At 42.9% G+C, this 15,834-nt stretch overlaps 1 protein-coding gene across 4 annotated transcripts in view; it reads right to left on the bottom strand.

The window, feature by feature from the left end:
• The window catches only part of LOC125890308 (aminopeptidase O (putative)), a 97,095-nt gene that overhangs the window by 5,106 nt on the left and 76,155 nt on the right, over positions 1-15,834 (bottom strand). For all 4 annotated transcript variants that reach the window (XM_049578879.1, XM_049578877.1, XM_049578880.1 and 1 more), the window contains 3 exons: positions 14,089-14,205; positions 6,546-6,632; positions 6,259-6,407 (listed from right to left, as the gene is read on the bottom strand). In XM_049578879.1, the coding sequence (XP_049434836.1) occupies positions 6,267-6,407; positions 6,546-6,632; positions 14,089-14,205 (345 nt within the window). In that variant the 3' untranslated portion in view covers positions 6,259-6,266. The remainder of the gene's footprint in view (positions 1-6,258; positions 6,408-6,545; positions 6,633-14,088; positions 14,206-15,834) is intronic.

The following is a 15,834-nucleotide window of genomic DNA, read 5'->3' as shown; positions in this document are numbered from 1 at the left end:
GCAGATATTTTGGCAGGTGACAATCAGTGTCAAATGTCTGCCAGCAAAAGAAACGGTCACATTGTGCGATCATCATTTACAGTCGTCATTTTTGCTAAGTGCACAACAGCTGCGTTTGATTTTAGACAACGCTACCCTGTTGAAATTCATGCACTATACAGCGCACTGAGTGCTGTAACAGAGAGAGAATAGTGGAGATGAAGGACAACGATGATGATGAGGGCGATGATGGTAGCCAGTGCTCCCGGATTGATGAAATATCTGTCAGCGGCATTAAGCAGCGTTCAGGTCTCCCCAGGCCTCATTAGTACTGGAAGTACAGTCTCTCTCCTGAGGTACTTGGCTCTCACCTTCGCTAGAACTACAGAGCGTGCAAACCGGCATCATCTGCTGGCTTATCTTTCATACTACGTAACTAAAAGGAGACAGAAGCAGAGGGGTGGAAGGAGAGAGCAAGAAAGAAAGATGAAAGAGGGAAGAAAGAACAACAGGCAAAGCAGGAGAGCATGGAGCGGCGCTCATTAGTAATGTTGCACAGCGTTTTGAATTTGTGAGGAGGCTTGTGTGTTTAATTCTTGTGAGTGAGAGGGTCTCGGTGGAAAGTTTTACAGATATGCAAGTGAGGCTGGAGGAGAGGAGAGCTATTTTGACTGAGGTTAGGCCAAATTGAGGGAAAGTATAGGATAAGGAGGAAGGGAGCAGATGAGATAAGAGAACAGAAGGAGAAGGATGCAGGACAATCAGGCGAGGAGCGAGAAAACAGTAGAGGACAAAGAGGAAGGAGATCTGTGACTGGATTGTATAAATACACATTAGATAATTGAACTCCGCTGTGTGCACACAAAAGCACAAAAACACACTGTAAAAACTTAAAAGAACATTTCTGCTCTCTCTGTCACACACACACGCTCATTGTCCTCCTTTGTCTGCTTGTCTGGGTCATGCTCTCCTCAGGTGCAGAACTTAGCCACTGTGAACAAAGAGGAAATCAATCACTGTTCACCAATCAGCTAAGCTCTGTGCCTGGCTGGAGAGAGGATACAAAACCTGTCTGGCAGACTGACATGTACACACACACACACACACACACACACACACACATGCACACTCTTACAAAACACCCACATCACGACCCTCTGGCTCCCTCATCATCCTTTTTCTTCTCTGCACTTCCAAATCATCAGCTCCTCAAACACAATCACACGCACTCCTAGATAATCATGTCTTCTTTAGTTTTAAGTTTCTGGGGGATGAATGAGTGTGTGTGTGGGTGTGTGTGTATAGGAGGGGCTGGGGTTGCCATGGCAGCCGGCTGGGTCAGGGCTGTGTGGTAATCCCTGGCAATGTGATTTTATCATAAGTCACAAATCAGCACGCCAGGAACCCTCACAGCCCAGACATGAAAGATCTTCTCCCTGTCTTTTCTTTTTCTTTTTTTTCTAACTTCACCCTCAACTCTAACCTGCAGACATGAAAATCTCTAACTTTGTTTGACCTTTCTCTGTCTCCGTCTCCCTTACATCTGCCATCGGAGCGCAGTCATGAAAGACCAGACCTGTAGATCCTTGCTCACTCTCCCTCACTCTCACACACACACACACACACACACACACACCATTTCCTTGGTTACCCCTCTCCTCCTCTCCCATTCGCCACGCTCGGCTAACCCGGCGATATGCCCCTCATTAAGCGGATCAAGAGGGATTCCAGAGGCATGTACCGGGGGAAGAAAAGAACGAGGGAGTAAGCGGGGAGGGGAAAGGAAGAAAAAAAAAAGGACGGGGGAGACCACCCTTCTCTTTTAAAAGGGTTGTGCTTTTTAGGTTTAAAAACACAGAGCAGGGAGTGCGCCTTGACAGACATGTTGTTTTCAGTTAAAACCCTCTCAGCCCGCCTCAGCCTAATCCCACTGTACTGTGGTCTGTCTGACTGTGTGTGTGTGAGGGTGTAAAGGGTACAGGGAGGACTGCTCTACTTAAGGAAAGATGGTGGGGGCACACAAAGTGAGCAGTAAAACATAAATCCATCTCCCCACAGTGTGATATGAAAAAGCAGTGAGATAGTTGGTTCATCCATCATTTTAATTGGAGTGAGATCTGGACCTGAGCTCACTTGACCAGCATGATCCATTGATGTTTACAGAGGCTTGTGTGGTTCAGTCCAATGGGAAGCAATAGTAAAAGTTGGGATATAAATCTCTAAATGCCTCTTTTCTTCTTTCTTTTTTGGGCGTTTTGGCCGCTCTGTGTCATCCCTCCTGTACTTGTAGTGTGGCTCCACAGGGAGGTGTAGTGAGAGAGTGAAGGATGATGGCAAGAGATCTGCAGGCACAGACAGATAGGCGCTACATATGTGTGCGCTGTATGTGTGTGTGTGTGTGTGTGTGTGTGTCAGAGAGATTTATCAGGACTGAGCCAGATGCCGAGCACTTGTCTAGAAAGCCTTTCACATCCTGTGCAAATGCATAAAGCTGTCCTGTGTGTGTGTGTGTGTGTGTGTGTGTGTCTGAAGATAAAAGCCTGTCTTGTAGTGGTTTGGTCACGGCCTAAAAAAGGATTCAGTGCTGTAAGTCACTCAGGTTGATGTGGACAAGTATTTAGCAGCTCCTTTTGACAAAGCCTGTGTTGACCAAGGTCACCGTCGCCTTGCTTAACCTGTGCTGGCTGTACTGGAGGTGTGCTAGACTGTAACACAGCTGGCTAATGTAGAAGTTTGTGCCAGTGCTGTCATAAATGTGGGGGATGTAGTCAGTCACAATGTTCCCTGCTGGAAATATGAAAGCATCCTCTAAAATTAGTCTTATCCATCTTTCTTACATTGTTAAAAGGAAACTGGTATTTCTCAACCATCACCTTATTTTGCCATGTTTTTGTCTAAGAAGCTAACAGAGACAAGTATTGATAGAGAATGTTGCAGCAGCAGCAAAACAGATTGCAATGTAATCCCTGTTGTGCATTGTCACTTTACGTCCACTAAAAGTATTTGCCTCTGACAGGCTCAGATTGTTTTTAGAAGTGTCTGACAACATTATGGAAGGAACCCTACGGAGAAATGGAACGGTTTCCTTGTCTTTACCTGATCCGTTTATTATTGTGACCAAGTCTTGCTAAAGGAGAAGTCTCTTTCTGAAATCTCACAGGAGGTGACTTGCTGAGGGAAAAACACTGGTGGAAAGGTTAGCGACAGTTGGCGAGAGAAGTGCCAGGAAGAGGTTTTTTATGTTAGAGTACAGAAAGCATAGCATTTTCAGTGGCACTGCTTAATATTTTGCTGATTTCGACAGTCTGCGAGATTTCAGAACAAGACTTTCCTTGAGCGAGACTTGGTCACAATAACAAACAGACCAGCAAAAGGTTAAGAAAAGTGTTTAATATCTCTGTAGGGTCTTTTCTGTAATGTTGTCAGACATTTCTTAAAGCAATCTGAGGCTGCCAGTGGCAAAAACAAGAATTTTTAATGGATGTAAATAGATGGTGCACCATTGCCTGCAGGGATTACGTTGCAGCCTGTTTCGTCACTGCGACTGCAGCGGTCTCTCAGTACTGGACCAATTTCAAAAATGCTTATTCTGATTACACATTTCAACACACACACAAAGAGTTTCTCTTTAATAGGGGAGACTCACACACCGGTGAAAAGTTATAGCATCCTTACTTTTGATAAACTGTTATGCAAACTGCCAACATCTATCTTTAAATACATGCAAAGTATGACACAGTTGGCTAAATTAAAACCTGCTTTCTCAATGAGCTTGTTTCTGATGGGTTCTATATGAACACACAATTTCTGCCAAACATTTATAGTTATAACAATTCTGGTTATTTTACATTTGAGATTTCTGGATTTATGTTTCGTCTGCGCTGTTGACAGTGATTCAAAGTGAGTAAATGGTAAAAGGACTGCACTTGTATAGCACCTTTCTAGTCTTCCGACCACTCAAAGTGCTTTTTACACTACATGTCATTCACCCATTCACACACACACACTCACACATTGGTGGCTGAGGCTACCGTACATGGTGCCACCTGCTACTCAGTGACCATTTACACGCTCTCACACACCAATGGAACAGCCATCAGGAGCAATTTTGGGTTCAGTATCTTGCCCACGGATACTTCGACATGTGGACTGGAGAAGCCGGTCTCCCGATTAGTGGATGACCCGCTCTACCTTTGGGCCACAGCCGCCCAGTGAGCATGGCACAGTTGGAAAAGGCGATGTAATGTATTTCCCTGCATCAATCAAAGTGTGATGATGATGACAGTTGTGGGGTTGTTGGCTTATGTTGCCAGGCATGCTGCTGTCAATCACATATGACTGGAGTTCAAACACTTAGTCAGTTAATTGATGAAGCTGATAAATCAGAAAATCAGCAGAACATTACCTGACAAGCACTTTGACAATTGAATGATCGTTTACGTTAAAAACTGTTGCTAGCTTCAGCCTCTCAAATGTGAGGATTTGCTGCTTTTCTCTGTTTTACATCATTATAAATTTAATATCTTTGGGTTTTGTTTTTGTCTTTGGTGTATACACATAGCATTTATCCATATTGTTTAAAAGCTTTGAAGAAGAGCTGGGTTACTACAGTTCATTTGTTGAGCCAAGATCCTTTTAATTGCCTGCTCTCATTATTCAAAGGTTAGTGTCAGTAATAGCCAGACTGTTATGAAAAGATCAGTAGCTTCAAAGAGACCTGTCTTCACTCCAGTTCTCCCTTCCGCTTTCTTTTCCTCCCCTTTTTTCATGTCTGTCTGTCGAAATCATAAATTTCTCTCTTGCCTTCATTTAGTGAGAGACTAATAAACCCCTCACTGTTCTGAATCTTCAGAAAGCTCAATGGGTGACAGTTGTAGCACACACACAAACACACACACATACACACATACACGGGAGGAATTCCAGGGTCAACGGAATAAAAATCACCCCACATCGAGTACAGAGCGCCCTGAGCCCCTCAGAAAACGCTCGCTGACCCGTCCTCTCTCTTTTTCTTTCTTCCCTCTCTCGTTTGTTTGAGGAACACATTCCCAAATTCCTTCTCTGACAAACACATCCTGATGGCGCTGCTGTGAAACCACGGAAAAGGCCCCATTCTGAGTCTACAAACACACACACACACACACACACACACACACTCAATGGGATCAGAGAGGAATGTGAAGTATAGGTAGCCAAGTGACTCAAGTGCGGACTGTCCGCTGGGGCAGATGGAATCAGGATCAGTCCAACACAAAGCTTTCTTTTCTCTGTCGCCACCTCAGACTCTAAGGTCAGATATGAGATAGCAATATTGTCTTTAATGTGTGGAAACACTTGAACTTCCCCTTCAGACACATTTTAAAGTGTGTAACAATATTCTGCTATGATTAATATTTTTTTACAGGGTTTTCCCACATACAAGGTGATGAGGGGCTGGAAGCAGATCAGCTCTTTCTCCCTCAGTGAGAAATTCTAGATCTGACCTCCACCTCGTCCACCACTGCTGCTGCTGCTTGTGCTAAGTTGATCGGTGAAAGAGCAGTGTGCATTGAGATGGCTAGTGTTAGCATGAGAGAGAGATTCATGTTTGAATCTTAGTCAGACCCAGACTCAGATGTGGAGTCTGTTGTGCACCAAAATAAGCGACTAGCAGACATATCGGAATGGTAAGTGTAGTTAGCATCTCTTATTCGTTCACACCGTTTGTTAGCTTGTAACTAGCAGTGGCTGACGCAGCATAAGGGTCTATTCAGAGTCAGATCAGAGGGCTATTCAAAGTTTGCAGAGAGATATATTTTGTCTCACTGAGATTTTTATATTACTTGCAATAAGTCTGCCTTGCACTGGAGGCTTCAGGTGTCTTTGTGACATTTGCACATTAGACAGCAATCAGTTTTCAAATTTGTGACGCACCTAATCACAGGGTTGCAGGGGTTGAATCTCAGATTTTGGGGAAGTGAGAAGACCTCAGTCCCTTCAGTAAAGGAATGAGAATGCCCCTCTAGTGACAAACTTTGCACAGATACAACTCAGTATAGTCAAGGTTAGACATTTTAGGGGACATAAAACATAAGAAAACCATATTTTTGAGTGAAGGGGAAGTAAATGAGATGTAAATTACCACTAATTTGCAGGGATGTTAAAAGAAATAAATGTGCAAAAGACGATGACAATTAGATTACTGTATCTCATTTTAACTGAAAGGAAATGGCGTGATAGGCAGCACGTGCAACTACCCAACACAGCGGGAATAAAGCACTGAGAATGAGACTATACCTCCAACATCATAGGACCATCTCCTCCACCACTCTGCGTGCCGACTGGTCCATTTCCTCCTGGACCAATGAGAGGCAGCGACGGGCGAGAGCCTGCTGCTCAGCGTCCTCTTTAACCATCAGCTCCCCGTACAGATAGACACCCATTGCCTGGAACACACACACACACACAATCGCTTGGTTTATTTTTCTTACTGTGTAAAGGCTTTTCTCTATGGTTGAATAAGTGTTTTAAAAGTGTCTCATTGTATCATACAAAACAAATATTGAACAGTTGTGTTTGGTTACTTGGTCATGAACCAGAAAGTGCTCCACGTCTGTGTAAGCCCGAGTGTACGCGTGTTTGACCACCAGCTCGCACCAGCGATGTCGAACCTGGAAGCCAAAACAGAGGAGAAGATACAAAACCTATTAATGGAATCAAAAACACACATATTAATTGAATTATTTTACATGCGACCTTGAGAAAGAGAATCTCCTTTTTAAAGTTATACAATGCAGGAATTGTTAGCTACTGTTTGTAAGCAGTGTCTCCAGGGATGCATGCTGCTAATGGTCTGGCACCTTGTCACTGCCTTTTTTCACTTTTGGCAAAAATGGCAGCGCAATTTTGTCAACACAGACCAACACAGAACCAAGAAATCATAGAAAAGAAGATTACAGAATTAAACATTAAAAGAGATTAAAAATCCCACCATTGCTCACTTCAAAGTTGTACATTATTGTATCATTGCTTTTGCCCATTTCCATCTTTAAAATGCCTGTGATGTTATGTCTGAGGTTATATAAGGTCACTGGTGTTTGTAATTTCAGTGTGTTGTTCCTTCAAAGCTGACCACATAAAAGCTTTACCAACTTATATATACTCTTGGTACAGACAATATAAAGCTAGAGGGATAAACTAGTCCTGAATATAATTTATAACACTCATAAAAACATTAATAAAGCAGAATGGTGTCGATGGCAAAGATTTGTGGTCTGTTTATTTTATTTTTATGCTTTCGGCCAGTGCACTCACACAGTAACGTGAACAGGTCTCCCTGGATGCCAGTAACAAAAGACAAACGGCTCATCTGACGAGCTGCGAGACAAAGCTGGAAGCTGCTCGGCCGACAATGAATAGATTCATCCAGAATCGGAGGACTGACAGACGTGAACTTTGTTTTAGAGAGGAGAACATCTCCATCTAAAGTTCATGTTTTAAAGTTCTATTTAATTCTCTGACAATGTGCACGTGTGTGTTCAAGGTGTGTGTGCGTATGTGTACAGGTGTGTTTTTACTGCATCTGTGTGTTTGTGTGTGTGAAAGCTAATGCCTGGCCTTTCTCCCAGAGGATCAATAGGAGCTCTGTTGCCGCGGTTACAGGAGAGATCAGAGACTGGCTCTGTCCCTGCGTCAGCCATCATCCTTCATCATCTGCTATGAGCGTGCATGCGTGTGTGTGTGTGTGTGCGTGCATGGATACGTAATGCACGTGTATACGGACACACTCTTGTGGAGGAGACACAGAGGATGATAAAAGAGGCTGAAGAGCGATAAAAAATCCAGATGAAAAATCTTTTAAAGCACTGTCACTTCTTTACAGCCTGACAGTTTCCCTTGGCTGGGTTTTTCATGGGTATTTCAATCTCCTTCATAACTATCTCCACACACTCAGGATAATAAACTAGTCCTTTGGAGAGTACAGTGACCAAGCGTGGGTGATTGATTCTATTTCAACAGCTCAAGCTTTGGGCATTTCTACAGCGCTTGTACAGATATTCATTTTAAGGTAGCAGGCTAGAAAAGGAGCCAAATGGATCTACCTGAGTGCTGTGTGACGGTGTTCACACTCTTAATTGGAGTTTTTTGCTTCGTCTGTTTGTGCCAGAAACATAGTGCTGCCCTCAACCTGTTTATGCAGCAAAAAGAATGGCGACTGAGCACTGCTCCATTTAGAACAGCCACATTTAAATCCTCACATTACCTCCACAAGCTACTACATAAACATGAGTTTAATTGGTCTCAGAAGGGCTTTCTAGTTCCTCTTTCGTCCACATTAAAAATCCTACTTTTTCCATATATTCTCTGCCTCTGTTTACTCTCAGAAATCCCACATCAGACATGACACAAAGCAAGGGGTAAGAGTTAAGTGTAACGCGCTCACATGGGAACAAACAAGCCTATGTGTGAGTCTGTATTCATGAATGTGGGAGTGTGCACAAGTGTGTACAGTATGTGTACCCTCTGGTGCCAGCCCTGCCCTTCTGGCCTGCGAAGCCCCAGCAGCTGTTCCCTGTGCTGGGTTACATTCCTGGGGAGAGCCCTGGGGCAGAGCAGCTGCCTGGTGCACCTCTCCTTACCCCTTCTTTTACTCGGTTTCCTCTCGCTGGGCCTCTCTCTCTCTGACAGCACATGCAATAACACGGTGACATTCCTTCATTTATTACAGCACCCCTCCTTCACCCGCCACCACTACCGATTCCAACACATACTCTTAACGTAGTCTGCGTGTGCTCGCATTTAGCGTGACAAACAAAGAATCTAGCAGACAAGACAGACACGCAAAGCATGTGTGAAGTTACGATGCTAATGCAGTGTTACGGTGGTCTTAACTTGTCCACAAACTGTACAGCAGCGTGGACGCCAAAACGCAGCCTCGTATACTGACTTTGTGACTGAGGAGAGGAAATAGACTGTAAACATTATATAATGAAAACTAACAGCAATAAAAATTTCATAAACCTCTATTTTCCTTCAACAAGGGCTTCAAGCAGCTAACAATTATTTTCATTACTGGTTTGCCATTTGTGTTTTTGCGATTCATTTTGTCTCTTAAATGTCAGCAAGCAAGAACAATGATCAATGATAATTTCCTACAACCTAAGGTGATATCTGCAAATTGCTTCTTCCATCCAAAGACATTAAATTTACTATCACATAAGACAATAAAAGCAGGGAACGTTTGCTTATAAAATTATTTAAAGGCACACTTTTCCAATTTTTCAAGCAAGGTCCCAGAGCTGCAGACCAAAATCTGCCAGATGACAAAAAGAAATGATGCAAAATGGTGCTTTTTTTTGTTATCCTGCAGATATTTGCACACGGCACGGGCAGGGAGGTCCTGGTGTTGCTGACATGGAAGTAAGCCAAACAGCGTTCATTTGCACACACTCCTCACACCACAGTGACACAGACCTGGTTGAAAATTTGCAAAGTATGCCTTTACAGTGGAAATGGACACCTTTTTAACCCTAAACTAACATTTCCAAGTGGTATTATTGTGGGCGAATCACTTTCCATTTTCATAGTTACTTCAGTTGTTCCATCGACCACCATTTCCACTACTGGGGATAGTAACCGCAAAGGACCTACATTAATACTCGGTAACTAGGGATTGCCATCCTCTTCCTGTTTTGGTTTATGCACTCCCTTTGTGCCGTATGTCGCGCCTTCATTTTCCCAGGAGATCGTACCCGTTTGCAGACAGGGCTTCATAATGAAGGCAATTGTTTTAGGGAACCAATCTTAAGTGTGCATTCAACATATACTTTATAATGATAAGTTGAAGCAAAAAACTTTGTCTTTTTCCCCCATTGTCAAAATATTTCACAATTCATTTTCTATCAGTCAACTAATTGATTTATAAACTGTTGTGTCTACACTATCAACTCCATATCTTTTTATCACCCCACCTAGAAATCCAAATTAAGTGGGTTTCAGCACACCTGCTGGAGGGAGTGTGAGTCAGTCTCAGTGGACCATACACATATTGTTTGGTTCTGTCAGTATGTGAAGCCTTTTTGGAAAGGTGTGGACCATCTGGTCTCAGAGACTCTGGGCCTGAAATCTGATTTCTCTTTTACATTTTTGTACCTTGGAAATATTCCTAAAGGCCTCAGTAAAAGTTACACATACCATTTGAAGATTTTTATGGCCCCAAGTAAATTAACTATTACAAAATAGGGGCTCCGGAGGAACCCTCCCTCTATTGACCCTCATAGCAACATAATCAAGTCTATCAGCTCAATGGAGAAAGTGAAGAAGAAGGGGGTTAAATACTGGGGAAAATGGGAATGTCATAATCATCTAACCTTTTTACATTTTTTCCTTTTCCTCTGAACCCTTTTATAAGCATTAAGAACTGCATCTGTGCCTCCTATCTCTCTCTTGTTTTCACTGACTGTGCTGTACTATCCCAGTCTTCTCATGTTCTATATTCATAAACTAAAACATGAAAGTATTAAAAGAAAAAAAAGACATAAATCTGTGCTCCATGACACTATAATTATAGCTGCCATTGCTGTTTTCCTATCTACTCACTCACCCAGTGGCACCTACAAGGTCTGTGAGGGGATTTCCTCCTCTGTGATCATTCCCAATTTTCGCCATTAAGAGCTTTTTTTGGGGGGAAGTTTTTCTTGTTCACTTGAGGAGCTGTTTTTGTTTCCAGTCAGTGAAGCCCACTGAGACAGTCATTGTGATGAAAGGCTATACAAATAAACTTAACTTGACTTTATTTAGTTTTTTTTCCTAGACACTCCTTGGTTTATTCTTAATAACTCTTGTCTCCTATTCTCTGCTGCACATTGTGGAGGCAGACTTGATGTGGTCCACTGAAGTCTCCAGTCACTGGAGGAGCAAGCCTAACCTGGGCACGAACAGACAATGTGTCCTGTGTGCTTGACCGACAGATGGCCTTCGACACACAAAAGCATGCATGTGCGCTCTCACAGAATCAGAAACGCGCACAGGAAGCTACACACATACATGCGCACGCAGACATGGAGTCACACAGCATCTCGCGTCACATGAGACTCATATGAAAGGAATGGGGAAAAGTCATGCACTCTCTCTCATACATGCAAACACATGCTCTGACTCAAAGGCGCACTCACGCACGTATTCATGGTCACTCACACCATTCACAAAGCAGTCCCACACTGCACGCACACTGGTCGTCAGCCACGTATTTCCTTTCGCTATTGTGTACAAGCTCACAGAATCTCACACACACAGGATCTTTAGCTTGCACGCCAGTCTTCACGGCACCTTTAACCCAAAAGACAAGCTTCTTTATCGCATTAACCACACAGTGTATCACTATGAACTTCTCCCTACTGCTTAGACCAGTGGTTCCTGACCTTTTCACTTTTTTTATCATTGAGTAATATGGATATTATATTTAAAGCATAACAATAACAGTACAGAGCAACTCAACTAAACTGAACAATTAACCCAAAAAGTGAAAACAACAGCTGTAGGAAGTTTGTGTAAACGGAGGAAATTGGATGAATTTTTGAGTAGATTATTTTCTGTGAATATTAGTACTGGCAAATTTAGTGTTTCCTCTCCCTGATGCTTGGCCATTGTTCTATTAAGCCCTGTTTCCACCAAACACTTTCAGTATGGTACCTCTGGAAGCAAAAGTAACCCTTCAGACATGGTACCGAGACCCAAGTGTTTCCACTGCAAACAGTTCTCTTAAATGTGGGCAGGGTTGTTGTCACTCACTGCTCCGTCCAGCACTCACTGTATTTCCTCATTACCAGTGACACAGATGGAAGTCTGCACCTCTTTTATTGTCCACAGAATGAGGCTGTACACTGACATTTTCAGGAGTCTACTAATAAAACTCTCCGCGGTATGAACAGTGGTTACATGAGCCTCAAAAACAGCCACAACTCAGCCCTGAGCAGAGTGACCGTCCGCTACTGACCAATTAACGGACTGCAGTGTTCACAGCTCCACCTTTTAGTACCAGATCTGTGTGCTAGGTACCCCAACAGAGGGGGGACCAAAAATCGGGACTGTATGGAATGGTTCCATTGGTACCATCCACAACTTTTCACAGTGGAAACTAAAAGAAAAGATGTACCGAACTGAACTGAACCGTACTGCTACCAGGGCTTTATTGGCTGTTTTAACTGTGTACTTTTACTGTTTGGCAGAGAGCAAAGGCTCTATGAATATAGTTTGTGTTCACATCTTCACTGTGCCATTATCCTGTGAGATTTTGTAAAAAGTGTATATTTTGAATAATAATCTGCACTTTAAAATACCAATGTCATTTAGTCTTATTCACAGAAATGAATGAAATGATGATGATATAGGCTTTTTAAAAGTTTTCTCAAAAGCCCTTTAAATCAAGAAGGCCTTGTGACCCCCAGTGAAGCTTTGGTGACCCCCAGGAGGGTCAGGATCCCCAGGTTGGGAACCAGTAGCTTAGAGTGAGACATGTTCAGCAACTAACAGGTGGTGAAACAATATGTAACAGCATATTGTGCTTCTAAGTTGCAGTAATGAGAAAACACCTTATAAAATGGATTAATAAAGTTGATTAAATAGTAAATAAGGAAAGTCCTTCAGTAATGTGGCATGAAATCATCACCAAATGAGATTTTTTTTTACTCTAAGCAGTGATAATACACTTCTATTATAGGGCGAACAATCTATGTCATGTTTTATCATAATGCATTCTGAGTCGGCACATTACTAACCGCTCTTCAGAAGCCATGAGAATCACTCCGATAATCCAATATTCAGCCACTCTGAAAAGCTCTCATTCTCCATGGAGGTAAACAGCGAGGGGCTGAACTGCACTCAGTGTTGTGTTTGTCCAAGAATTTTTAAACAGATCATTCATCTGAAAAGGATGCAGTACCAGACAAAGAAAAGCTGAGTGATAAAATGAATACAATCAGACAGAGAGCCAGAGATGGAGAGAAAGAGGAAGAGAGGAAAATAAATGGCCACATTTATAAGGAGAGACGTTGGTGATTAACCTCTTCTGAATGAGATTACTAACATTAGGACGGGACCATTGCCTTTAGACAGGTGCGTGCAGGAGTGCGTACATTTGCGTATGAGAAAAAGAGTGTGTGTTTCCATGCACGACTATGTGCATAATGGCCCCGTGTATTTTTAGCGAACACTGAAAGTTTTTTCCGGGAAATTGCAGACGAGAATCTGCTTTCATCTGCCAGGAAGTCTGACTAAAGTGGCCTGAACCTAAAGCTGGACCCGAGGCCAAACGCAAAGTGGCCTCAGTTTGTTGACCGCGAGGTTAATTACTCAAATTAACTGCAAGACAGTGACATCAAGTAGTGAGTAAAGTCACTGAAATGAACTTCCGAGTTAAATGCATTCAAGATTTTAAAGAAGAGACAGCTGTTTGTGAGAACTTGAACAAGTGGCCTGACTGCGAGTTAGGAATGTAAACAATAAAAATGTCCTGAGATGAAACTTCAGATGTCTGGATTCAGTACAACAAAACATCCGAGCTCCATTATATACATTACTGCCCCAACCAAACAGCTCATATTATTAATAAGGACTTGTAAAAAAACTAAACATGTATCAAATTTTTTCTTTTCAAGACAAGCCGTGTGTTAACGACGGAGGTTAGCATGGACAGTTGGACGTGGATGCAGCTGTATTTTCACACTCGTGCTCCTGTACCGAGAGGCGGTGCCGCGCAGGAGAGAGCTCCTCAGCCGCAAACACACACACACAGCTGCGGAGCACAAACACGAGATGAGAACTACACACATACTCACAAACATCGTTAATAGTACCATTAAGGAACTTTGTGCAGTACTAAAACATGAAGCGAATACTTGTGGGATTTAGTCAGTAATGGTGGCTGTAAAGAAGAGAGCTGCTATTACAGCAGAATTTACTACACATTACTAAGCGCTGTGCCTTGGGATGGAAAAGGGAGAGGAAACCGTCTACATTTCATTATTGGAGGAGATTATGGCACTCGGATGCATATGCTCACTTGTCTGAGCGTGTGTGTGTGTGTGTGTGTGTGAGTGTGGGGGTGAATATTTGTGTGTGTGCTCTTACTTCAGCATCTCTATCTTGTAGGTTGTAGGTTCTCTTCAGAGCACCCATGGTTGCCATGCTTAGCTCCTCTTCCTCGAGTAGAAGCTCCAAAAGCATCACCAGCTGCTCCGACGTCACCTGAGGAGACAGAACAATTCATGAGATTAATAGTGCTGACTTATACAAGCTCATAAAATACACTGAGACTTATTATTGGATGTTATGAGCAAAAAAAAGTCACATGCTCTCCTTACACCAGCAATTTCAAACCACCAAAGTAGAAAAATGATTAACATATTGCATGCTACGAGTCTGTTCTCAAACATATTTATGTTTATTTTCTAAAAGTTTCATTTATTTTCTCTTCAGTGCTGGGAAAAGGTTGATGAAAAAAAAGCACATCAATATGAGACAGGCAATTAATGCAGCCCTTCAAACGGCGGAAACAGCAGCATAATAAAAGAGAGCGGAAATGGCGATTAAATAAATATGGTAAACCAAGCGAATCTTGTACAACTGGGAAATATTACAAAATAGGCAAAAGAGGACAGATGAAGGGAAAGTGTTAGGATTTGAATCAAGGGCAGAGAGAGAGGTGAAGCAAAGCAATGAAGTTGTCTTTTTTGATATCGTCCTATTGTGAGGAAACAAAGAGAGCAGCCATGCTCAGGGACGCAGGCTGCCAAAAAAAGACATCTTTTAGAACATTTAGTCTTTGTAGGTTGTGAGGCTGCGATGAAATCCCTGATTGCGTTGATGACAGAGCCGAAAAATTGGGCAAAGAAGAAAGGTTTTCAGAAAGGAGGAAATGCCTCACTGTTGCTCCTTAATAATGCGTGTACTGATTGTGCTGTCCTGAGGTAAACCTCAAGGAAAGAACCTATTTTCTTCTAATGACTAACATCTTCAGGGACAGGCGAAAACTCAGTGGTGAATTTAGACGATTATTCCGAGGATGGATGTGGGCAGCGATATGAGAGAGCGACTTCCTCCTCTGGAGAGAGCTGTGCCCAGCCTTGCCTGCCTCTCTCCTGCATACACCCAGCACTCCCAGCCACACTTTCTCTCTGGTCCCAGTCTGGGACACAATTAATGGCTGACAGCCCTGCAGAGACTGATGTGAAAATAGGTATGAAGTGTGTGTGTGACTGAGTGAAGCAGAGCGCAAAGAGAGGGGGGGTTACAGAGGAGGAAGATACAACTCTACGACTAAGGTAAACACATCCAGTAAAAAGCAGAGTACATAGCTGTATTTGATATATATTTATATATACTGTAAAGAGCATCTCCATTCAAAGCTAATGTTGGTAAACAATCTTTTAAGCACTGCTGGGAAATACCTGACCTAAAACCAGGAAGTATTTCAGCATATAGCTGTTGAAGCTGAGGGAATAACACCCAGACTCGAGCTGGCAAATGGTCAAATCAAACACCAGCACTGCTACGCGCACACACAGACACACACAAACACTGATGATCATCTAACTCCGTGGAAAATCTGATATCCAGCCTTGCCCTTCACCCTCTATCGACTCTCCCCTCTCTCCGTCCTCTCCTCCCTCCATTTTGTGAAGGCTGAGTGTTTTCTGAAGTGGCGTCTCCATCTCTAAAGGGTCTCTTTGGGGCCCACCCATGATCCTTCTCACTCTCCCACCCTTTGAAAAGTGAGGAGTCCACAGCAATAAAACACTGCTCTCTCACTCTCTCTCTCTCACACACACACACACACACGCATGCACATCACTACACACATCCCTGACTGCGCTG

This window comes from Epinephelus fuscoguttatus, linkage group LG6 (assembly GCF_011397635.1).
Source record: "Epinephelus fuscoguttatus linkage group LG6, E.fuscoguttatus.final_Chr_v1".
NCBI lineage: Eukaryota > Metazoa > Chordata > Actinopteri > Perciformes > Serranidae > Epinephelus > Epinephelus fuscoguttatus.
The sequence above is the reverse complement of the archived record's forward strand: the minus strand, read 5'-3'. Positions and strand labels throughout refer to the sequence as shown.